Source organism: Macrotis lagotis, chromosome 7, assembly GCF_037893015.1.
Source record: "Macrotis lagotis isolate mMagLag1 chromosome 7, bilby.v1.9.chrom.fasta, whole genome shotgun sequence".
Taxonomy (NCBI): Eukaryota; Metazoa; Chordata; class Mammalia; order Peramelemorphia; family Peramelidae; genus Macrotis; species Macrotis lagotis.
In genome coordinates this window covers 38817820-38843059 of record NC_133664.1, presented here as the reverse complement: position 1 = coordinate 38843059, position 25240 = coordinate 38817820, and the positions used below count along the sequence as shown (strand labels likewise).

Here is a 25240-nt window from a genome sequence, read left to right as displayed (position 1 = left end):
TTCTGAGCCATTGTTCATGAAGATTTAGATATTGTCAGATATGACGATATAAAGCATTATTCTTCCAAGCTAACACCTAGATAAAACTTAGTTTACATTTGTATACCTACACTCATCAATAAGAAATAGAAAACTGGCATTTTTATACCAACTCAAAAAACAGGGAGGTAGCTCTTCATAATCCCACTCTGAGCTTTTGTTCTGTATCCTTCCTACTTCAATAAGAACAGCTCTTTGATCAGATCAGAACATCCCACTGCTAGAGAAGGGAGAAAAAAGTCCCCCCTTGGGTGATCAGAAGCAGCTTAGGTTTTAAAAAAGGAATTCAGTAAACAAGTGTACCATTCTGCTAAATGGATTAGTCATGATCCTTTTAGTCACAGAAATCCATAGAATTTTCTCCAAATGGTCTCTTCATAAATACCCACTGATTTCTACCCTCCCCACAGGCCTTTTCCAGTTGATTTACTCTGTAGAATATTTAAAATAACAGAAATTATTCAAGTTCTAAGACATGATCAGATAAAGAAAGAGAATTTTAAAATATCCAGCTATATGTCTGGTCTTTTACTACTTGCTGAGTGTGTGGCTAGTCTGATCAATACAATACAATCCAAGACAATTCCAAAAGACTCAGGATGAAAAAATGCTATCTGCCTCCAGAGAGAGAACTGATGAACACTGAGTACAAATTGAAGTATAATATTTTTTTTTTGCTTTTTTCTTTTGGAAGATGGAGGTTGTGATATGGTTAATATAGAAATAAGTTTTACATGATTTTCACATACATAATTGATATTATATTGTTTGTCTTTTCAGTGAATGGGAAAGCAATGGGACATAGAGAATATGGAACTAAAATTTTAAATGAAAAAAAAAAAAGTTTAAAATTCATTAAATTCTCCTGTAACAAAAAAAAATGTTGTGTGTTCCATTACATCTGCTATACTACTTACCTCCTGAACTTTTATCCCTCATTTTACTAGCCTTCAAGGGAAGTCAAAGAATTAACCCTCTTTGCCCACAATGTTATATTTATCAAAAGTTGATTAAACATCCTTTTTTATGCTAGTAAAAAACAGGCTGCTTACCTGAACAAAGGCAACAGTAACAACGATAAGTATTGCCTAAAAAAAAAAATCCAACAATATAAAGCAGTTAGTCTTTTCAAAAGGAAGGTTATTCTCAAAAAAAGAATCAATATTTAATATCTCTTCAATTCAGTGCTCCATCCTATACACAGACAGCATTGCTACATGCAATTTCATTGGTGTAGCGAACTTCCAGGTGAGGGCTAGGCCAGTCTCAGAGCTGGGTCTTGCTTCTTCAGTGAAGGTATCCAAACTATGGTTTCTCTCTCAAGTTCAGCTAAGATAGTAAAGCACTCAGACCAATATAGTTTATATAAATATACGTAGTCAATTATATTTCCTTTGCACATTTGACAAAAGAAATATGGAAGTCAAAAGAACTTTCAAACATTTTACAGTTAGCTTTGTGAAATCAACAATCTTCATCTAATACATGTTTTTACACATAAGCTTATTTCTTTTATAGATATATCTATTATTCTTTTGCATCATCAGTAGAATAAGGACACTTTTGATATAGTCTTGCTAATAGGAAAAAAGGAATTAAAACTTTGCATCTAACCTGTAGGAAAAGAAGCAAGAGAATAGCTAAGAAACCATTAATCACTTAAAAGTTAGGTGACTAGTCCTTACTAAAAAAATCAACTAGGGCAAATAAATTGGATAGAAATAAAATAACCATATAATACAAATTACAGGTTTGAAAAAATTTCATTTTTAACTTAGCAATGATCAGGCCTTTATCTCAAAGACAAACAAAAATGAAATCTATAACAGGGTGGTAAAAATGATTAATTTTTAAAATGAAACAATTACCTGGTTTAAAAGTATACACTTTCAATCTATGACTAATATATTTAAAAATCTGACACATATAAAATAACATTTTACAATAAGATATTTTAAACTTTTGAATAGATTGCTATTACAATGAATAAGAGAATTTGCACAGATTTCCTTAAACTGTGGGACAATATTAAATAAGAAACATGTCAATTTGTTAGAATTCAAGCATAATCAAAATTAAAAACTCAACATCCCACCCCCCAAAGCCTTCTAATACTTACCACAGTGATACTGACGGCATCATCAAACTGGTGCATTAAGACACTGATGACTGCAGATGCCAGAAGCAGCATTATAAGGGGGTTTTTAAACTGAAAGAAAAAGTCAAACAATGAAGCTGAGCTCCAGTCAATCAAAACAAAATCCTCCAGATTAATGGTTTCTTCAGAAAACATTCCAAGGGGCAGCAGAGCAAGGACCCAGGCAGATCTCCCACCATGGGTTTTCTGCCTGCCACTCCAAAAGCACTCTCTGCTGGCATTCCTACACCAGTTTATCAGCCCTCTCTCAGGATCCCAGGCTAGGGGCTTCTAGGAACCTGGCTAGTGAAAAAGGCTAAGAAAGGACAGGGAAAGAGTTGAGCTGTTCTGAGTTTTCCCTGAGGATGAGGCAGAAGAAAAATAGTCTGAGTAACAGATGACTTAGATGGACCCCTGGAAGAACTTCCAGAGAACTGGGCCTGGAAAAGCAAACTCCCAATACCCGTCCACCTATTCAGCCCTTCCTGAGGATCTTGGGATAGCATCCACATTACACAGAAGCCCCCTCCAGAGCAGGGTATGGGGCAGGAGAGTAGCTAATAGGAGGACAGCAGGGACTCTTATGGCTTCTTGGGGAATAAGGCCACAGCAGGATTATAGAGAGGACACATAATCTGTTGCTACTTAAGATTTCTAAGGTGAGAAGAATTTTTAAACTGAGGATTTCTAAGGTTACCATCCTTTGCTGTCACATCTGGCTTTCAAGGATTTTTATCATTATCCTTCACATACTCTATATTCCAGCCAAACTTTATCACTGTTTCTTAGAATACACCCTGTTCTGCTGACTTTCCAACCAGATCAGAAGCAAGAGGGCCATGTTTTGTACATATCCACAGGCCAAGCAATAATCCTGTCCAGTCATGGGGGGTTTGTTCTTATTAGACTGTGGGCCCCTGTGGAAAACTGGGCCTGCCTCTCATATAAATCTTCTATCTTCCCCAGGGCCCAGCAGCAAAAGACCATTCCAAGAGGACAGCTGCCCCTGTGCCAAGTCTTCTCCCAGCTACTCAGGAAACCAGAAGTGCTTGGTCATTATCAAGTTTAGTTTTCTCATTTAGGAAACATTTTTCATTAAATGGTATTGGAGACATAGGTAAATTCACTATTGAATCAAGTTATTTGTCTTTTATTACTCAAATGAAATAAGAATATACTATGAAAATTTAGGAAGAAAACTTCTCAACTTTATTAATATGCTAAAAAAATTTAGTGTTTCCTTCAAAACTAACTTCATTAGTCAAAAATTGATAGAGAATCTTATTATTGCCCCCTTCCAGTCATATTATTAGGCAGACAAATTAAAAAGAAAGGTCTTTCAGAAACAGGGATAAATGATGTGCTAAAGACTATCCATTTCCCTAGTATATCAGCTCTGAAGTCCTTACAAGGAATACTCAATCCCAATCAATACCCCAACGCCTCATTTACATCTCCCCAACTACCATTAGTGGCATCATCTCTATGTAAAGATGCCCATCTGAAATGACTGTGCTTGGTATGAGAACTTTAAGATTCAAGTCAACAATCCTCATGCAAAAATAAACACTCACACCTTGTACCATAAAGAAGAAAAAAATCAAAATTAAGATGTACTGAGTGCTTCTGACAATGCCTAGGGGAGGTAGAGGGAGGGCATATTCATGTGGGTTTTGTTTTAAAGCAGAGGAGGAAGAGTCTTACTTGAGAAATATACTTTTTCCACAGTGGCTCATCTTCACTGATATCAAACTCATTCCAGCCATGGAAGGCTCGCCGGTGACACACCTCACATTTGTTTAGACCATTCTGAAGGTCAGCCTATTAGATGGTACAGAGGAAATGGTTATTATCAAGTCAGCCTACTTCAGCTCTTTTACTCATCAATGAAGAAGAGAAATGATACAAGTTACTAGTTTGTAAATTCAAATCTCATTTCCCTGAAACTGAAAGGAAAAATGGACCAAACCAAGGCCCAGTTCATACATTTTGCTTTGTAGGTCCAATCAAAAGAATGAACAACCCCACTCCTGGAGAGAAGAAAGCTATCATCACCAGCAATTAGTTAAGAGAAAACAGAAAATGAGCTGGCTCTTGGGGACTTGAAGAGATTTAATCATATTTCTCACATCAATTCTCATAACTTGATAACAATAAACAATAAATCTAAAGGAGAAGTCAAAATCTAATTGTAAGTAGTTTTCTCTGGTTAAAAGCTTTATGCCAGAACTCCTCCTAGATCACAAATTCTTTTATTTATTTATTTGTTTGTTTGTTTGTTTAAGGCAACAGGGTTCCATGACTTGCCCAAGGTCACACAGCTGGGCAATTTTTAAGTGTCTGAGGTAGAATTTGAACTCAGGTTCCCCTGACCCCAGGGTCAGTACTCTATCTATTGTGCCACCTAGCTACCTGTAGATCACAAATTCTAAACTACATTACTTGCCAGCAGTTCAGGTAATTTTAAAATTTGGTGAATAAACATCAATCAATAAACATTCATTAAGTGATGACTTATGAAAAATAAATTGAATTTTGAAAACTATCTTCTATCATCATATTCAGGATGCATTAAAACCCCCTGGTATCAAAGGAATAACATCTTCTATTTAAGATTTTAAAATTTGGTGAATAAACATCAATCAATAAACATTCATTAAGTGATGACTTATGAAAATCCCCTGGTATCAAAGGAATAACATCTTCTATTTCAGATTTAGAGAAGAGAAGTTATATAAAAAATTGTTAGTTCAGTAATGATATAAAATTTTTTTTATTATTTTGGGAAAAATTAATTAAATTTTAAGAGTACATCTGAAATCAACTCTTACCCCTGCTCTTACAAATATTATTAGTAAATCAAATCAGGATTTAAAAAAAAAAGCAGTACGTCAATAATACAAATTGGCCTTGTCAAATCCATTTTTAGTAAAAATAATTTAGTTTCCATAATTTTGATTGAATGTATCACAACCTAACTTGTCTATTTTTTTTAATAGCCAGAATCCCACACCATCACTTACTTGAAGAATGCTTACAACTTCATTGACTGGCAATTCACTTGCTTTTTTTGATGTCAATACAGGAATCATTGTCTCATTTTCACCATTTGGTAATTTTTTAAAACGTGCAACCTGAGAAATAAAAAGTAAGGTCTAAACATGCAAAGAGAACATATATTTCACAACCAATAATAGGTGATGTTGCCTAGAATTTCAGCAAATTAAATTCCTACCACTTATTTTCAACTGTTAGTAAAGAATGATTAATATGCTGATTCATCACAGGAAGAAGTAGTTTCATTATCTTAGAAATTCTTCCTGGGCTCATTGCACCAATTTTCAAGATTACACATTTCAAAAATCAAAGCAAAGGAAAGCAAACTACACAAAATAATACACTTCGTAAGTTGAAAAATAAAATCTCCCTTATAGAGCACTAAAAAAACCCAAGATGGATGTCCTCCCTATCCAATCCTGAGATCAGCTCACAATATCCCTAAGGCACAAACTAAGAGTTACCAGGTGACCTGAATGAAGTTGGTTTCTCATCAGAACAACCACTTTTGAAAGTCACTTCAGTGCCTGGCCAGCCTCCAGCAAGGTGGAGGAGTACAGGGAAGCAGCCTCTGAGCCAAGGCCAGCAGCAGCTGGCCTACCATTTCCTGGGGGTCCCCACAAACCTTCTGTGGCCTCAACCTCTTCTCTCCCTTTCTAACCTTCCAGTTTCTCAATCTCCTCAAAATTTCTAACCTGGTCTCCAGTGAACATCAGTCCCAGACAAGGTCACACCCTGTTTGTCACCATTAACCAGTTCTTCCTGTTTCAATTTTCAAGATCAAAACCTGATATGATTACATTTGGCCCAAACCTCCCAACCCTGTTCCCTTTCTCAAACTCTAATTCTGCTGTCCTCCCTCTTGGTGTCTTGGCCCTGAGTAACTGGATCTTCTCCCTCCAAAGCCCCAGCTGGATCACTGCCACCACCTCCCCACCCAGCCCCACTAGAACCTGGCTCATGTGGCTTCCAGCTTCCTAACTGGGCACTGAGCTCTGCAGAGCCATGTTTCTGCTCTCCTCCTTTGGGTCTTCCAAATTCCTGGAACTACTCCCCTTTTCAGAGTTGTGCTCTGGGGGACCTTTCCCCTCCTTTCTCAGAACCCTCTGACATCAACTCTCTCCAAATTCTAGAATCCATATCAGGCGATGCCCAGATTGCCTCTCCTTTTCTGAGTCAAACTCAAAAAAAAGGAATGAATGGTTCAGTTTGATTTACCCTTCAAGGTTCCCATGATTTCTAAATCAGAAACGAGTCCCTTCCTGTTACCAGCAATCAGTTTGAGTATAGAATTTCTCTCTTGATTCCTCTGCATTTTGAACAATGAAATTTTTTTAAGAAAAGAAATCTGAGGATAACTAGTCTATCACTATTCTTCAAATTTTCAAGATTAGCATAAAATGAATTCAGCTAGCTAGAACAGACTAGTAAAATTTCTTGCCTAGGCTGAAAATAATTCTATTGGGACAAAAAAAAAATAAGACAGAAAAACTAATATATTAGAAATATTACACTTCCTATGTTAAAGAAGAGAGTGAAGACTTTTTCTTAGTCTGGTTCTTCCCCAAAATGGTGACACCATTTAGAGGATCCATCTCAGAACTGCTATTAATGTTCCATAAGCCTTAAAGCTCTGCCTAAGTGTGAGCTAAAATAATGATTAATACACAGACATATTAAAGTACTAAGTATTTATACCAGTTCTAAGAGGTAGTTTAGTTGAACCTGAAATCACATACTATGTGCACATGAATATGGCATAGATGCAAAATAACTCTTAAGTATCTACCTATATAGGTAATAGCATTCACACATAGACAATTTCTATATTACACAAACTCTCTCTATGATTATTTTAAAACAGGGAAATCCCTTTTTAGTTATCTTAGGGAAGACCAATAGCATCCACTTTAAAGGTAAATCATTAAATGCAAGTGGTTTCTGATGTAAATACACATGTAGTTTGAAGCATATCTAGTTTTTTCTTTGCTACTTGCTATCTCCACACGCCACACTCATCCTCCTCATTAAAAAAAAAGATAAAAGAAAATGGTTTTTGGCAAACCTACAATGGCATTTTTTCCAAGTTATTTTTAAAAGATATCTTTTTACTTTCCCATCCTGAAACTAAAGAAATGCATCATGGTAATCACCAATATTACTTATTTAAAAGTCTAAAAATTCTCAAAATTCTCTGGTTGTAAAGTAACTGCATATGGGTCTGATTCTGATTCTGACTGCCCAAAGGGAGGCTAACCTTTAAAGTTTACTCAAATGAGGAAGGGAGATACTATTATCTCATGGTTATAAGATGCATCCAAAGTGGCCAAATGATTAACATTCCCATGACATTCACCCATCATGTGAACGGACCTTGCCTCCTCCACTTCTCCCAGTCAGGAGAGGCCTCCATTTTTGCTTTATATCCCTGAAATCTATACCTCCAGGAATTTCCCACTTATGCTCCAGAGAAGATGCTGGAATGAGAACTGCCCACTTTTCACTTGGCACAATGCTCTGTTTGTGCATGTTGCTAGAATTTAAGGATGAAAGGATATAATTTAACCCAGGGAAATAAATCAACTACAAAATGACAAATTTCCTGAAGAGATTATTGATATTCTAATATTTTTGGCAATGAAATCTAGACAACCAAATGTAAAGTTAATACATCAAGACTTGGTATTTTTCCAAAAGATTCTCTCCAAGTAAGTTCATATAAGGAAGCAAAGATGTTGCTGGAAGACAAGTGAAAATAAGAACATATCTAAGACTAAGGGAAGAGCTAGAATAGAAAAACTGAAGAAAATATTTCAAATATTCCAAAAGCAATAGAGAATTAAAAGCAATAGAGAATTCCAAAAGCAAGTAGAGAAACATCCAAGTTAGAGACATTGGAAAGTGTGAATTGTGCTTTTGCAGAGATGGCAAAGCACTTGACCGCCATCATCCCCCTGGAACCCATGAGGTAGGTATTACTACCCAAAAAGTCAGAAGTGAAATGACTTGCCTACTACAGACCCTCTTCCCAACCCAAGCCCTACATCAATCTATTAGTCCAGTGACCAAAAAAACAAGAATCCAAAAAGTAAAGCAAAACAGTCAAAATACAACCAACTCCCCCACCCCACCCCCACCCCCACCTCCCAGAGATTTATCCAAAGAAAACTGAGATGGGAAACTGTTTTAAAACCACAAAAATCAAAATTTTGCTTTTAAACAAAATGGATTATTTGTTACCTTTTCTAAATCAAGACCAGTTTTCAGAAAGATTTTCTTTTTTTTTTTAGGGTTTTTTTTTTTTGCAAGGCAAATGGGGTTAAGTGGCTTGCCCAAGGCCACACAGCTAGGTAATTATTAAGTGTCTGAGACCGGATTTGAACCCAGGTACTCCTGACTTCAGGGCCGGTGCTTTATCCACTGTGCCATCTACCCGCCCCCAGAAAGATTTTCATGTCCTACTTTTCTTGTAGGAAAAAAAAAAGACCCTAAGTCAGTTAGGCAGCAAGCATTTCATAAGAAGTAGGCACTGTAAGGTTCTACTAGTAATTTCTGCTCCCAATGAATTTACAGTCTATCTGGGTAAAAAACAAAATGGTAGCATGTTGGATGTGACAAACCTAAAATGAGAGGAAACCATAATGTCATCTGATCAACTGGCTCTCCTAAAAAATATGATGCAAACATAATTCTTTTTTTTTTTTTTTTAGTTTTTTGCAAGGCAGTGGGGTTTAGTGGCTTGCCCAAGGCCACACAGCTAGGTAATTATTAAGTGTCTGAGGTCACATTTGAACTCAGGTACTCCTGACTCCAGGGCTGGTGTTCTATCCACTGCACCACCTAGCAGCCCCAAACATAATTCTTTATACATTTTATTAACTGAAAGATAGTGCTTTCTATTCCAAATAATTAGAGGTCAAGTTCTAAGGGTACCAAAAATCATAGAAAATGGTCAAAGGAAGCATAGTCAGAACTCCCATATTTTATCAAGAGGCTAGAAATTGAGTACTTCAGGAGCTAGTTTATTATCTATTTCTAAGGGACTCTAATTAATGGTAAGGAACTTTAGCTACATATCATTATAATTAATACTGAAAATCTGTTAAATCTAGATTAGTAAAATAATCTGAAAAGAAGTTCTAAGCAGGCCAGTTTTACTATATGTGATCATTCAAAAATCTGAAAAAATGTTTTTCCTCAAGTATATAAAAAAAATTCTTAGTTTCCATGAAAAACTCAACCATATGACAGAAGCTTTTTTCAGCTGAAAATAAATGTTAACATAAGTACCTCACTAATAAGCACTATTATGGAAATTGTCTTAAGTTTTAACCTGTCCTGAATTTAAACACAAATGTAAAGATTTTAAGGTATGAGGATTATTGATTATTTCCCCAGCCTGTTTAGAGCTAGCTCTACTGTTCCCTTCTTTTTATTCTCTGAAATAAAGGCATCATCATAAAAAACACCCAATGACAGACCAAACTGAAATGAAAAGGTTATGAGTATGAGTCTATCTATGATCCAACAAGTCAAGAATAAGTAACACAATTTTTTACTGTACTAGGAAAAACAGGTGATTTATTAAGAAAAAAATCTAGTGAGAATTACTAAATATTCTAATCCTATTTCATTCACTGGCAACTGTTCTTGCTAGAACTGTAATCTGCATCTAACTCAAGTCATTTGAGAATTATTCAGCACAACAAACATAATTTGGGACTATTCCATCTCTTTAATATACTTCATGCAGTAGAGTGCAGTATAAGAGGCATGAGGAGAAACAGTCATCCAGACCACCCAGGCACAGCTCCATGGGTTAAGTTGCAGACCACGCCCTCTCCAACCCTATGCCCAAACCCCAGAATGAGCAAAGCTATTTACCCAGAAGAGTCTGAAGTCAGCTTCCACAAATGAGAGACTCCAATGTTTTTCAGTTGTTGCTAAGAACCAATATTCCACTGAAACTGATGCAAAAAAGCCTGTGTTGGTTAAATGGGTAGAATTGTTTCCCATCCAAATTTGGGAATGGAATAATTGAAAAATAATAAGAATAACCCTAAGAAGAGCTATTATTTATATAGTATCTACCATTCACCAGGTATGCTAAGTACTTTACAATTACCTCATTTTATTATCCAACATCCTGGGAGGTAGGAGATAAGATGAGCTCCCACTTAACAGTTAAGAAAAGTGAGGCAGACAGCAGGTCTAAGTGACTTGCCCAGGGACACATAGCCAATAAATGTCTGAGCTGGGCAAGAATCACTTTAAAGCAATCATTTTCAGTCACAGATCCACTATCTTTTCTAGGTCTTGTAAGTCACGAAAAAGTGAGATGGAGAGCAATTATATAAATGCACTGGCATTATAAAATTGTCATTTTTGCTAGAATTCCACCTCACATTTCCCATTTAATGTATCACATTTGCCTTATCTCCTTTTAGAGCATGAAAAAAAATGCCTATATTTTCTTCAAAAATTAGTGGGGAAAGGGGTGTGGGGTGTGGGGAGAGGGCAGCTAGGTGGCACAATAAATATGGTCCTGGACCCAGAGTGAGTGGAACCTGAGCTCAAATCTGACCTCAGATGTTTACTAGCTATTTTGTGACCCTGGACAAGTCTCCCCCTACCAAAAAGGTTAGAGGAAACATGTATTAGAACTGTACCAAGTAGCACAGGGAACCCCTGGTGTATTGAATACTAGCTGTGTACTAACAAATGTGCTAAACAGCACATGGGACCCCAAAATTAACAAAATCTATCAAGAAAATTTTTAATCCATTTGACAATGGATTAAATTTTCTGACAGCAATCCTATAAAAATGGACAGTATAAATAGTATTCCTGTTTTCAAGATAAGGAAACTGAGAAGTGAGTTTGCTCAGAATCACATAGTTAAGACTGAAAATCAGAATCAGAATAAACCCAGATTTCCTGATGACAAGGTTAGTGCTCTTCTCATTAGAGCTATGCTGCCAATCACAGCTTATTAACTACTAAAGTTACATTTAATCAACACATAAAATCAAAGGTCTATGATCAAATACCAAAGAATCACCCTAATGCCAGAAAAGGAGAAACTAGTTGGGACCTGGAGACATCCGAGAAGGCTACTAAAAAGTCCAGGGAGAACATGAACTAGACCCTGGAAAGATGGAGAAGGACATAACAGAGCATTCCCAGAAAACAATGTGCTATCTGCCACATGTATACTATCTCCATCTCCAGATACTGACCCCATATGCGCCCAGAATTGGCCTGGTCAGGGCAGAGGATTGCAGGACTCTCCCCTGGCTGCTTTTGGAAAGCATTTTCTCTGGGAGCCCCAAGCCACAATAGCCCCTTCTGGCTGTTCCATCACCCCATGCACTCATATTGGATTTACAATCTGCTAAACCAAGATCTTTTTCAGATGAACTCTATGTAGTCAAGTTGGATTTGTCACAAATTTTGAATTTGTGAAAATGATTTTTTTAAAGCAAAATGCAAGTCTTTGTATTTACTTCTAATAAATTTTATATTATTATACTGAGCCTACTTTTCAGTCCAGAAACAATTTCCCCCCCAATTTGAACTCTGTTTTGTAATACATAGCTATCCTTCCATGTTTTGTGTTACCTTCAAATCAGATAAAATACATCCCCCATAAACGAAATAAAAGGAAACAATCCATAATGCAAAAAATAAAAATTTGTAGTACTTTTGATTGTTATAAAGAACTAGAAACAAAATAACTATCATCAATTAGGGTACAGCTAAGCAAAAATCTATGACTTTTAACAGAATATTAATGCACCAAAGGAAGTAAAGAAAAGGGCAGATACAGAATTCTGGGAAGATCTGTATGAATTGATGCAGAGTACAGTGAGCAGAATTAAAACAATTCTTAGCATACTGTCAAAGACTTAAACATGACCAACAACAATGATTAATGAGGACTTCAGAAGACTGAGGATCAATCATGCTTCTTACCTCTTGGCAAAAGACATGCAGAAAGAAGCAAAAAAAAAAAATCTTCCGATTTGGCCAGTGTATTATTTCTTTAGCTTTGATTATATTTATGATGAAGGGCTTTTAATTTTTTTTGGGGGGGGACAGGAAGTTTAAGATACCACAATAATAGGTTAAAATTTCTCTCCAAAAAAGAGCAACAGAATGTTTAGAAAAACACATACAAGCAGACAAGCATTTGGAGCTATCATTTTATATTCAGTATTCAATATAAATATTCATTTATATTAAAATCCAAGCTGAACATAATGGCAAGATTGATGATTTCATATGTAATCTTTTTTTCTCTTGTTCTTTGTGTAGGGAGATATTCATATTTGCTAAAGTTTATCAAATTCATGGTAAAAAACTGAAGTTTAAAAATAACTGAATAAGCCTGACATCTATGCCTTCAACAAAATCACTGATAAAAAAAATGCTTAGTAACAGAAAGATAAGCCCAGATTCCTGAGGTATTCCACCAGGAACATCAAGGAATGAATAACTCTTCGTTCAACTAGTTCCCAATCTAACTGTGCTATTGTTGAGCCCACTTTGGCGTTTTTGTAGATGGAAGGAACAGGAGAGTTGGAGGCTCGATCCCCTTTCCCTGATCAGCCTGGCATGGCCTGCCTGCTCTGATCAAACTGTGATTGCCTCCTAGGATCACCACCTCAAGAGTCTGGACATTCACTCTAAACTCTTCTTTAATAAACTGTTCTAAAAATCTTGCCAGGGTAGTTTACAAACTCTTTTCTCCACTTTACCTTAAAAACTGGAAACTGTGCCTTCTCCAGTGCTAAAGCCCTTCTTCAAGGCCCCCCAATCTTTATCATCACAAATCTCTGAAGAAGGTGCTAACACTATTAACTCTCATTTTACAGGTCCTGAGGGGCCTTACCTAATAATGCTAAAGGCAGGATTCAAACTGAGATCTCCCTAAATCCAAGTTCAGCACTCTATCTGCTATACCATGCAATCATTATAAGCAAATAATTTATGAATTCTCATTTTTCTACTATTGAATGACAGTCTATACCAGATCCTCAGATAAGCAGGAATTAAACTGGATATCTTTAGAAAATATATTTACTTTTTCACACTAAATCAACTGCATACACATTTATATATGTTCCACCTTAACATTATCATTAGGCCCCCTTAAATTTAAAGGAAAAAAAGTCATCCCAAGCCCCATCTTTTCAGACAGGTTCAGCAAAGACAATTAGCAAGGCTCTCCAGATGTCCAAAGGACCAGAAGCCCCCTCAAAACCATCTATCTGGTAAACACTTGTCATACCTCATCTCTCCAGCTCCTCCTGCATCAGGGAGTGTGGCATCTTCCACAATACTGTCTGCAGGGCCTGAAATCCCCATGGGTGGCCCAGTATGGGGAGGAGCCATCCTGACAGATGGGAGGATTGACCCAAGGACAGTCCACCCCCATGTCCCTTCTCAGAGCCTTTCCATCTGGGAGCAACCTGTGGGAAGGATGGACAATCCATCACGAGATCCCTACTCAGAGGCTCACCAAGGTTGGTTCTCTAGTGGCAAAGTCCTGTAGAATCTAGCATCACCTCCAGTTAACTGTACCCCAAACTCATAAGCTCTATCAAAACAAAATTCATTAAGTTAAGCAAAAAATGGTAGACAAAATACTCGAGGCAATAAATTATCTTTAAAACATTAGAATGTTCTAAAAGAAGTTTGGAAGCATGTGGAAATCTTTTGCCTGACCAAGTTAGATGAACACATTAGGCCGCAAATATTACAGTGCTGTCTATAACCTAGATGCTACAGAAACAAATAAGATATAGAAAAAGAATGTTATAAAAGTTAATGGACACTCCTATGATTACAGCATTCAAAACTCACATATCTATTCGTTTAGTACTTATGTAGAAGAAAACCTATTTTGATGGATCTGACATTTTGATAAATGTGAGAACTCTCTCCATAATAACACAGTGCTGCAATCTCTCCATTACCCTTCATCAAGTAAGACGTGTACAGTATTCTCTAAGTCCTCCAAAGATGGGCTGCCCAATATTCTGGGGACCCTCCTCAAGACACTGCATGGATATTAATGGAGCATTTAAACATATGGATATAGTCAATATCAGTGGGATTATGGGATAAACACACTAGTGCATTGTTGGTGGAGCTGTCAATCGGCATGACCATTTGTACAAGAACAAAGTGATTTGCATATCCTTTAAGCCAGAGATTCTAATACTAATTTTATATCCAAGGAGGTCACAGATAAAAACAAAGTCCTCATTATATATTGAAATATTTATAGCAGCATTTTTTGATAGCGAAGAATGGATGAGATGTGTGTCTCTTTAGAGACAATATTTCAGGACTTGTAACCATATGTCATCACTGGAATGGATGGACCTGTTTTATGAAGAAGCACTGCATGATTTTCCAAAAGTAATTCAATCTATTCTCCTCCTTCCTCCTCTCTGATTCTGAATCCGAGTTGGTTCATGATATATATTGATGATCTGAGTCTATGAATTGTCCCCCAGCTACACATCAGTCTTGGCAAAAAAGTCACCTCCCATCTTTTTAGGATTTTTTTTTCTGTCTAAATAATAAAAACAAAAACTACTGTTTTTATATAATGACTAAGATTTGCAAAGCACTAAACATTCTACCATTTCATCTCATTTGGCTATGAACAATTCTTAGTGATTATGAACCTCAATTAGTAGGTACTTAATAAATAATGATTGACTGATTGATTGACTCTATTCCAGACATCTTCCAAGATAGTCTTGCCTAAAACCTTAGGCAAGCCACCATCTCTGTTTTATGATGCACTTAATAGAGTGGGGGAAAATTCATTTACAGATCTATTCGGGAACTCTGTAGGATTTTAAAATATGCATAGCAGATATCCAGTTGAAAGAGATCCTTAAAGGCAATATTCAGTTTTATCAAATCAAAACAATTAATTTTATTTTATTGATAGTTAAAAGCAATCATTGCTTCCTCTAAACCAGGCTGTTCAACCTGCAGCCTTACTGGTCTCCTGGCTTTTGTTGCTGAACTTCCTGGTAGTATGGGTTGCACTGATTTCATCAAAGGAATTGAAGGGTTTTTCTTGGGCAATGCAGCCCAAAAGAGCAAAAAGATTGGGTACAATGACTATATCCCTTTCAGTTGACTTGTATGAATGTAAAGCCATAGCATTCTGTAGAAATGATGTCATTTGCCTAAGTTTGCCTACTCCTCAGCAAGAATGCATGTGTAGACTCTACTCATAAAAATCTTGCTCAACAACTTCAAAGAGATGATGCTCTTAAAATTCACTTCACTGCCAGGGGAATGTTGGGCTATGAGAGCAGACATACGTATCAGAAGTTATTTAAATACTCTAGCAAGTTAGGCTAATAACTAGGTTTAAGATTTTAGGCACCGGTATTCTCCTTCTCCTTTCTTTCAGATGCCTTACAATCAATCTATAATGTGGCTGGGGTGGGGGAGGGTAAGGGTAAGAGGCTGTCCTCTAGCCTCCTCTGATTATCCCAGCTGCTCTTCCCATCTGTTTTCTTCGGGTCCATTTCCTCATGCAACACACCCAGAGTTCCAATGTGGTGTTTCCACTCTCTTTTTTTTTTTTAAGGTTTTTGCAAGGCAGTGGGGTTAAGTGATTTGCCCAAGGCCACACCTTTAGGTAATTATTAAGTGTCTGAGGCGGGATTTGAACTCAGGTATTCCTGACTCCAGGGCCTGTGCTCTATGCACTGAGCCACCTAGCCGCCCCTCCACTCTTCTTGATAATAAAAAAGAATTTGATATAAAATCTGTACAGATCTTTTCCATTTTTAGTAGGTTTGTTCATTCAATTCTATCCTTAAATATCCTTAGAATAATTTGTCCTATTGGTGTCAGTCAAAACAAATTTCACCATGGAGTTATGTCAAAAGAAAACCATAGGTCTCAGTCCACACTGAGGCCTTTACCTCTCTACAAAGGGCATGCTTCCTCATTAGTTCTCTGGAATTCTGATTGGTCATTTTGCTATATTATCACTATCTATTCTCACAGTTCACTTCACTTTACATTTATTTATACAAGTCTTCCCAGGTTTATCTAAAACATTTCCTTCATCATTTCCTATGGCATAAAAGTAACTTGTCATATTTATATACTTTAACTTGCTTAGCCATGCACCAGTTTGTGAATACATCTCTTAGATTCCCATATTTACCACCTGAAAAAGAACTATATTGAATATCCTCTATTAAGTTAGGATTAATCTCTCCCTAATCTACCCTTTCTTTCCCCCTTTCTCTTCTTTTCATTTTCCTGTTAGATAAAATGTATTTTTGTATGCTAGTGTACATATACATGAGTCTGTTTGTGTATTCTTCCCTCCTTAGATCAGTTCATGAGTTAAGGTTCAAGCATAAACTGTTCCACTCAAGCCTCATTTGTCTAAGGATCTATTTGGGCACCCTGATCATGTAAGAAGATAATTTTCCGGGGCAGCTAGGTGGTGTAGTGGATAAAGCACCAGCCTTGGAATCAGGAGTACCTGGGTCCAAATCCGGCCTCAGACACTTAATAATTACCTAGCTGTGTGGCCTTGGGCAAGCCACTTAACCCTGTTTGCCTTACAAAAAAAACCTTAAAAAAAAAAGAAGATAATTTTTCCTAACTTTCCTTTCCCTTCCCTCCCAATGTATTTCTCTTCCTTTCTCTTTGCCCTCTTCTCTTAAGGTCATCAAGACCTAACAGAAGGGCAGCTAGGTGGTACAGTGGATAGAGCAGCAGCCCTGGAGTCAGGAGGACCTGAATTCAAATGCAGCCTCAGACACTTTATTACCTAGCTGTGTGACTTTGGGCAAATCACTTAACCTCATTGCCTTGCCAAAAAAAAAAAAAAAAAAAAAGACCTAACAGAACCACTGCTGGGTCCTATCTAATTAGAATCCCTCAAAGAACCCTGATGGTAATATTAGAGGGGACACACAGATCATCTGTCCATACTGAAATGTAAGCAATTTATTGGTTAGTTCCCTGTGACTATTCATTTGAGATGATCTATGTGCTGCTCTTCACTCCTGAGTTTGACCTTTAAAGCTTCGCCTCAATTCTGGTCTTCAATCAAAATGTTTGGATTCTACCTTCTGTTAGGTAGATTCATTAAAAGTCCATCCTCCCTCCCCCTTACAGGATTATAAATTTTGCTTCTCCAGGAATGAGATTAGCTTCTTTTTGGTCCATTTTAATTTCAGAGAATTATTTTCTAGATTTAAGCATTTGTACCTCTTGAACCATGCTACTGATTTCTTTTTTCCAAGCCTTTTTTCCATAACTTGCATTTCATTTTCAATTTCTTCCTCTAGCACTCTCATTTCATTTATAAAAAGTTTAATTCATGCTTCACTCTTCCAGGAATGCCAGTAGAATTTGTGCTCATACTATGTTTTCCTTTGAAATAGATGTTTTGGTGTCATTCTCTTGTGGGCTTATGTCTTAAGCATCCCAATCAGTATAATGGCTTTTTTATGATGGAATTCTTTTTTTGTTTACTCATTCCTCTAGCCAACTTCCTGACTTCAGACTTGAGGGCTGGGCACTGCATACTTCTGAAGAAGTACTGGGCTGATGTTATATTCTTCCAGGTCTCAGGTACAGACAGCTCAGGCTGGGGATCTGGCAAGCTTTCAGAGTTCCCAAAGGGCTCTTGTGAGCCCTTTGCTTCCTTATTTTTACAAGTTCCTTACCTGGATCTCAGTCTGAACCACAGCAGACAGCTTCTGGACTCAGCTCCTCTCAGGCAGCTGGGACACTCAGGTGGCTCTGAGGGACAGGCTCTAGGTTCCCCTTTGGTTAGAATTCCCATCCTGGCTATTTCTCTGCAGATTCAAACTGACGGACCTCAGGTGCATCTCTACTCCTATGCTCTGAGAATACATGGCTGCTGCTCATTTCTGAATGGCTTCTTCTCCGCCATCCGCAGAGGTATGGATTTCTCAGAATGTGCTTTCCTGAGCCCAAGTCCCTCCCTAGGTCCACCAGAATCTCCAACTCAGAACTGGGTAGGGGATAAAGACACAGCCAGTTGGAACCTATTACTGTGCCCCATATGGGTGCCTCCCAGTGCACAGCAATGCTCCCTATGTGGCATGCTCCTGGTCTGCCTATTTTGAGCTGTCTATGCCAATGTAGGTTGGAAAATGACTCACTGTAGTGGTTCCTTGGGTTTCTCCCTCAGGATTTGGTACATTTTCTGGACTCAGCTCTGAAAGTTACTTTTCTAAAGGAGCTCAGGAGGTGAGAACTGTTTGCCAATTTGGTTCTGTTCTGTCCATGTGTAATTTCCCAGCATGCCTTGGGCATGTTTTCCTAAGTCCTGAAAAAAATCATCTGAGAAAAAAAGAAAAAGGATGCTAATTTCCTGTGAGAATTAAAAATTGTCATCATGGGGGCAGCTAGGTGGTACAGTGGATTGAGCACCAGCCCTGGAGTCAGGAGTACCTGAGTTCAAATCCGGCCTCAGAAACTTAATAATGACCTAGCTGTGTGGCCTTGGGGAAGTCACTTAACCCCATTTGCCTTGCAAAAAACAAAAGTGTCATCATAAAGATGCTACTAGTACAAAGGAATCCACTAATATTAAACTGAAAACAAGAACAATGAATGTTGAAGTGTGGAATCAAAGATTAAGGTCAATGTTTACCAGAACTGGGATAAACAGAAGGCAAAAGTGGCATTGCTTATAAATATAACCATGTTCTAAATGTGTCTTCTGAGTGATTCTTACAAATAAATATGAGTTCTTTTTAGTTTTTTTTGTTTTTTGTTTTGCAAGGCAAATGGGGTTAAGTGACTTCCCCAAAGTCACACAGCTAGGTCATTATTAAGTATCTGAGTCCGGATTTGAACTCAGGTAATCCTGACTCCAGGGCTGGTGCTCTATACACTGCGCCACCTGGCCACCCTAATAAATATAAATGTTAATACAAACAGTATACTTTATAAAAACTTCTATGGGGAAGAAATAAGCTCTGGAAACAAAATCCTTAAATTGGCAATTTTGACACAATTCTGTATAACAATACTATCAACCTTATTGGGAGATCTGAAAGCTATGTTATGCAAATACTACCCAATAAGTGCTGCTGGCATTTTCAATTGTTTGATTATTCACAGTAAGCTAGACAGTTCTTTGTATACACTACTAAATTTCTTTTTTCTCATTTAATAAACAAATCTATTAGATATCTATAATGAGCAAAGAATATGCATACAGTCAGAAGTGGTTTAAGTAAGATAAAGGAAATCAGCTCACTGTCAGATAAGTTTTAAATCACTTATGTAATATATTGGTTTTGAAATAATATTACAAACTATTTATTATACATCTACTTTTATCTTTTTTTAAAACAGAAGACCTCTGGAACTTTTAGTATAGCCCTATCATAGAAAGATGATTCATTGTTATTGTATCTACTCATTATTATTTGAAAACACATCCATAAAATGTTACAAAAAATACAAAAAAAGTTTGATGTCAGAAATCCCCAAGAATTCCTGGAAATTCCTATTACCAAACCTCAAAGATTATTATCTCTGAGTAATCTGGGAAAACTAGGGATGGAATGCCATAAGCGAGAAGCATTGTGACCAGCTGGAGGCTGTCTAGAGAACAAATGGAAGGAAATACCACCCAAGGAGGCCAGAAAGGCTGGACTTGACCCTTGAGATAACAGGGAGCCTATGGTTTCTAAGGGGGACAAGGGGGCAGCCCAGAGGTCCCTGCCCCAGCTGATGCTACAGCGCACTCAGGGTTCCTGCAGCCCTGGCCAAGTGTGGAGCCAGCCTCATCCTGGATCCTGGGTAAGTCCCATGGCCAGTGTCTACTCACCTATAATATGGGGACAATACTCCCCTGTATTAAGTGCATGCACTAAATCAAGGCTGGTTCCTGTCTCTCCCCTCAGAAAGAGTAAGAATCACATTCAGTCTATCACCTGGTTGGGGGGGGGCAGGAGGGGGAGCCTGGCAACTGACCAGGCCCAGAGGAGAGGGTAGGGCCATGACAGGGTAGGAGCTCCCAGGATATCAGAGAGAGACCACCTGCCCACAATCAGGGACAAGGCCAGGACCGGCAGCTCTCAATGAAAGGCAGGTCAAGTCGTCCTCATTTACAGAGGAGAAGCAGAAGCAGGCCCGTGGGAGCCAGAAGCCTCTAAGGGCTCACAAAGTCTCAGTCCTTTCATTCAATGAGGATGCAGGCACTATGAGATGGGCCACCATGAGAGGAATGCAGAGACTCACTCAACAAGGCTATCCTCTGCCTGACAGGGAGAAAGCATGGGTTTACCTAGGATTGAATATGTGGGGCTGGGACAACAATGTGATGTGTGGGTGAAAAAGGAGTGGAGACGCAAAGAGGGGGCCTCTCTCCCTGAGAATGGCAACTGCCCTCTAGGTCCCCCATCACACACACACTCACAGACAGGTTCAAGGAAAAAGCAAAATGGACTCCAGGGATCAAAGTTGGCTGGGTGCATCCTCAGTCACCCAAGTGCTCCCTACTACCCACTCGAGCATGGTGCTGTACAGCAGCTAGGCCTGACCACAGGTCAGTGAGGCCTGCCCCAGGGGAAGGGGCACACCAACAACGATGAAACACTGGCTCTCCAAGGGCCTACCGAAACTGGGTCTGTTCCTGCAGGTTAGACTGAGGTCAAAGAGGCAGAAGTGATGGGGCCCACTCGGGCTCAGGCTCAGAGAGGTGGGAGAAAGGTCTGACCAGACCAAGTCTGATCCAGGACTCCCCAAAAGGCAGCTTCTTTGGTCACTGAGGCACAGTTCTGGACTTGAAAAACCAGAGCGCACCACAGGGGCATAATCAGACCTTAAGGCTATTAAAACTCTAGCTCAAGAAACAGGAATTGGGACACTTGACCTTCATAAGAAAATAAAGCCAGTTATCAGTAGATTTTGCTCCTGCTCTCATTTTCAGGAATGAAAAAGACTTTTTGAATAGAGGGAAGGCTTTCCATATTAATATTTATATCGGTTGGCCATCTAGTGTATCCTCTAAAATAAGAGGATTCTAGCCCTTTTTTCTCAGCATAATAATAAATTACTAAGTCCTCTGAGGGCAGACCTGGAAGGGTGGCAGAGCACCACATACTCCTCCATGTCTCTCCCACCTATTCCAAGGCCACCAGCCCAGCCTCTAGTTTGTCTCCCATAGAAACAGAGGGGTCACAATTTGCACCACTAAAAGGAACAGACCCACTCCAGGACAGACTGGAGCCCTTTATGGATGAATTTCAAGAAGACACATCACATCCTATTCCTTTAAAGCAACTCTCATTTATCAATCACCAAAGGTCACACAAAATCTAAAAATGAAGGACGAAATCTGATCTCAAGTCCCTTGACTCCAATACTCATCCCACTAGAGTGCATCACTTCTTCATACGTGGGTCTCCAAGGGGATTGAGACTCATAAAGGAAACTCAACACCAGGCTCAAGAAATGAGTCATTCCAGGCAAAGGTTGTAAGGACCATTCCTAGCAAGTGTCTGAGTCGTCATCAGACTCAAGCTGCATGTGAGAACTGTCTTTAGAAATCAAGAGGCAGAAATGGGGGGCAAGAGGGATCAAAGGGGAAAAAAAACAGGCCATCTCCTCTTAGCATCCCAAGTCAGCTCAAGGCCCCATGTCTTGCAGCCGTTCCACTCTGGACCACTGAGCACTATCCCGAGTCCAATCTGTGGATTCATCCTTTGGGGGGAAAAGAATTCATCAAGCCCAAACCCCTCCACAACTACTGGCTAAGCTAGTTTAAGAAATGATTATCTAAAACTTAAACTTTCTCTACATCACTGTCTGGACATAATAAGCAACTCACACATATGGAGCAATGATTCCAGACCAGGCACCATGTCTGATACTGGAAATAAGACAAATAGAAAAAGTAACAGACCCTATCAAGGGTCTGTAGGAGACAAGAAGACAAAGGACAAAATAAACAGACTAAATACAAAATAAATATAGGCAGCTGGGGAAGGGGGCAGCTACCGATGGAAGGCAGGGATAAGAAATAACACCCAAAAGAAGATGGTGCTGAGGAGGAAGAACAGGCCACGTGGAGGAGACTAGACAGAGGAAAACCACCTGGCCTTGGCAGACTGCAGGAGGAGGCTGGGAGGCAGCAAAGCTCACATTGAAATAGAGCTCTTTCTGGGCCAGACACAGTGATAAAGGAAAGCATTGACAACTTACATTTTAGCTATGAAGCGACAGAGACCCATGGCAGTGAACTAAGTGACAGGGCCAGACCTCCTCTTGGGTAAATCCCTTGGCCCCACATGAAGGACAGATGCAGCTTCCAAGTCCTACCTCGAGTCTAGGGCCTCCTTGCCCTGCAAGGTCCTTGGCACCCTCCACAAGGCCCCTCCGTGCCAGCCTGGCCTGTTTCTGAGCTTAAAATTTGTGCCCTTGTGTCAGACACCCCCCCCCCCACATGGTATACTTTTCAACACCTTTTGTCTATTATCTTCCCTTCATTGAAATGTAAGCTCCTTGAGGGCAGGAATTGTCTTTCTTTTTGATTATAGAAATGTGCCTGTCCTTTGTGATGTGGTAGCTGCCTTCAAGAGGAGTGCAGTAAGAAAAGCAAAATGGGGAAGAGGAGATGTCTCTGGGACATCCTACTGAAAATATCCAATAGATGATGAGTGATAAGGAACTGAGGCTCAGGAAAAGGCTTAGGCTGGAACCATAAGTCCCCAAGGGAGCACACAGAGAGCCAGAAACAAATAATGACAAGCAAAGAAGCCTGAGAAAGAGCAGGTGGATCAACAGGAGCAGACCCCAGACCATGAAGTGTGACAGCCAAAAAGAAAATTAGAGGTCCTGGGTGGGGGGGGGGGGGCTTTGAGGGTTGGAAGGGGCTCTAGCTCCAAAGGGTAAAAGGAAGAGAAAGAAATGGAAGTTTCAAAAAGGTCAGTTTGGGCTGGAGATCAAAAGGGGATGAGGTGCTTTCCTGCCTGGAGATGGAGGGGAGGGGGTGTATCCTAATGGATGACAAGGGTGATTTCTTTCATCTACAGGTTTAATGAAATACCCATTAGGTCTCTTCTAACAAATCACTCTTGGATCCACTGGATGAACTGGGAAGAGAAAACACAGCCAAGGAGCCCAATTCTGAGTTTGGGGCAGCAACTCAAAGACTCACAGGTCCTGCACTAGTGATGGTGAAGGAAAGGAGGAAACAGATGGAGGGGACTGCAGAGGAAGGAAGGACCAAATTTGGCCAGTGACCGCAAGGTCGGAATAAGGAAAAGGCAGAGTCAAGGAATATGAGTCCTAAAGACTGGAAAATGTGGCAACATTGACAGAAATGGAGAGATAAAATGAGGAAGCCGTTTACAGAATTCTAAAGTCTGCTTTTTGGACATACTGAGTTTGAGATGGCAGTAGGACACTCTTGCAAATGGAAATTACACCTAGTACACTTGAACACACAACTTACAGGAACCACAATTATTTTGCAATATCTTGAAGTAGAAATCCCCCCTGTCCCTCATGGCTTAATAGTAGAAAATAAGGAGAAATAGAATATAACAAATTATGTAAGGTTCCAATTACACAAATAGTCTCATCCACTACTTCAACAACTATTTTTTGTCCTTGGACAAGAGTCTTGTGCAACCTGATTAGAAATGGTTTCCTCAACCCTGTCAGTGAGAGCTTCCAGCTTCTCCCCACTCTCCTCATTGCCCATTACAACTGTAAAAGTATCACCTCCCCCTGAACTAGGAATATCTTCTCATTCTGATAAATCCTGTCAGCTTCATGGAAAATATTTTTCCCCAAAGTTCCTCTTCTATCCCTTAAATGATCCTCCCTTTCTCTTCTTCTCCCTCTCATTGCCTTGCAAAAAAAGTCACTTGTCTTAGAGAATCTTGTAGGTCCTGGGGCTACAGGCCCCTGCACTCTTCAGGGAGACTCCTTTCCCAGATTGGTTTGTTGACAAGTCTCTGTAAACAGGTTTTCTTTTGCTGACGAAAGGACTTATTTTGAGATCTACTCTTTAGCACCAGCTTATTAATCCCAAATTGCTGTGTTCTCTAAGTGGGTCTAAAAAATCATCAAAAACTAAATGTGCATGGGGCAGCTAGGTGGCGCAGTGAATAGAGCACCAGCCCTGGAGCCAGGAGGTCCTGAGTTCAAATCGGACCTGACACTTACTAATGACCTAGCTGTGTGACCTTGGCCAAGCCACTTGACCCCATTGCCTTATAAAAACCTAAGAAAAAAACCTAAACATGTACCCACAAAAGCTGAAGCTCCTGCACTCTAAGCATCTTCACTTTGCTCAGGATGCCCTACTCTCAGTTGGGTCTTCTCCCAAGTTCCCTGGAATTTCCCCTAAGGGCAAGGGAATTCCAATTTAAGACCAACCTACCTTCATGAAAACAAACATCTACATCTTAGTGGGACTTAAATCCTGACTAGGGCTCATGGACACTCAGCCCACTAAGTCCCATCCCATGTTCCCACACAGGCTCCATTAGCCTCCTTTCCCCCTTCTGACCCCAAAGACAACCAATTTACCTCTTCCCAGTCTTCTTCTCTTGAATCCCTTGCCCCCATATAGTGTTGCTGCCTGTGAACTAATAAGCCTCAAGCCTGAATCATTCCCATCATCTGCCTTCCAGTCCTCCACAAAACCATCAAGATAATCCCTGAGAGATTTTCGCTGTGACCTGGCAATCCTTTTCTATCTACCCAATTAATACCAATTGCATTCCCTTCCTCCACAAATCTTCTGGGTTTCCTCTCACCACTCTCTCAACTGAGAATTTTGCCTCCTATTTTACAGGAAAAAAAAAAACTGGGGTTACTCCCTGAAAGCATCCACCCCCCCCCCGCCCGTTACCCAGATGCCTTCCACCACACTTTCCACCCTTCTCTTTGGAGGCCAACCCCCTCACCCCATGCACAAGGGATGCCATGCCATCACTC

The 25240-nt window shown here is 39.3% G+C and overlaps 1 protein-coding gene across 6 annotated transcripts in view; it reads right to left on the bottom strand.

The window, feature by feature from the left end:
- The window catches only part of ATP2C1 (ATPase secretory pathway Ca2+ transporting 1), a 220828-nt gene that overhangs the window by 51087 nt on the left and 144501 nt on the right, over nt 1-25240 (bottom strand). For all 6 annotated transcript variants that reach the window (XM_074195792.1, XM_074195793.1, XM_074195796.1 and 3 more), the window contains 4 exons: nt 5200-5310; nt 3881-3997; nt 2159-2248; nt 1092-1127 (listed from right to left, as the gene is read on the bottom strand). In XM_074195792.1, the coding sequence (XP_074051893.1) occupies nt 1092-1127; nt 2159-2248; nt 3881-3997; nt 5200-5310 (354 nt within the window). The remainder of the gene's footprint in view (nt 1-1091; nt 1128-2158; nt 2249-3880; nt 3998-5199; nt 5311-25240) is intronic.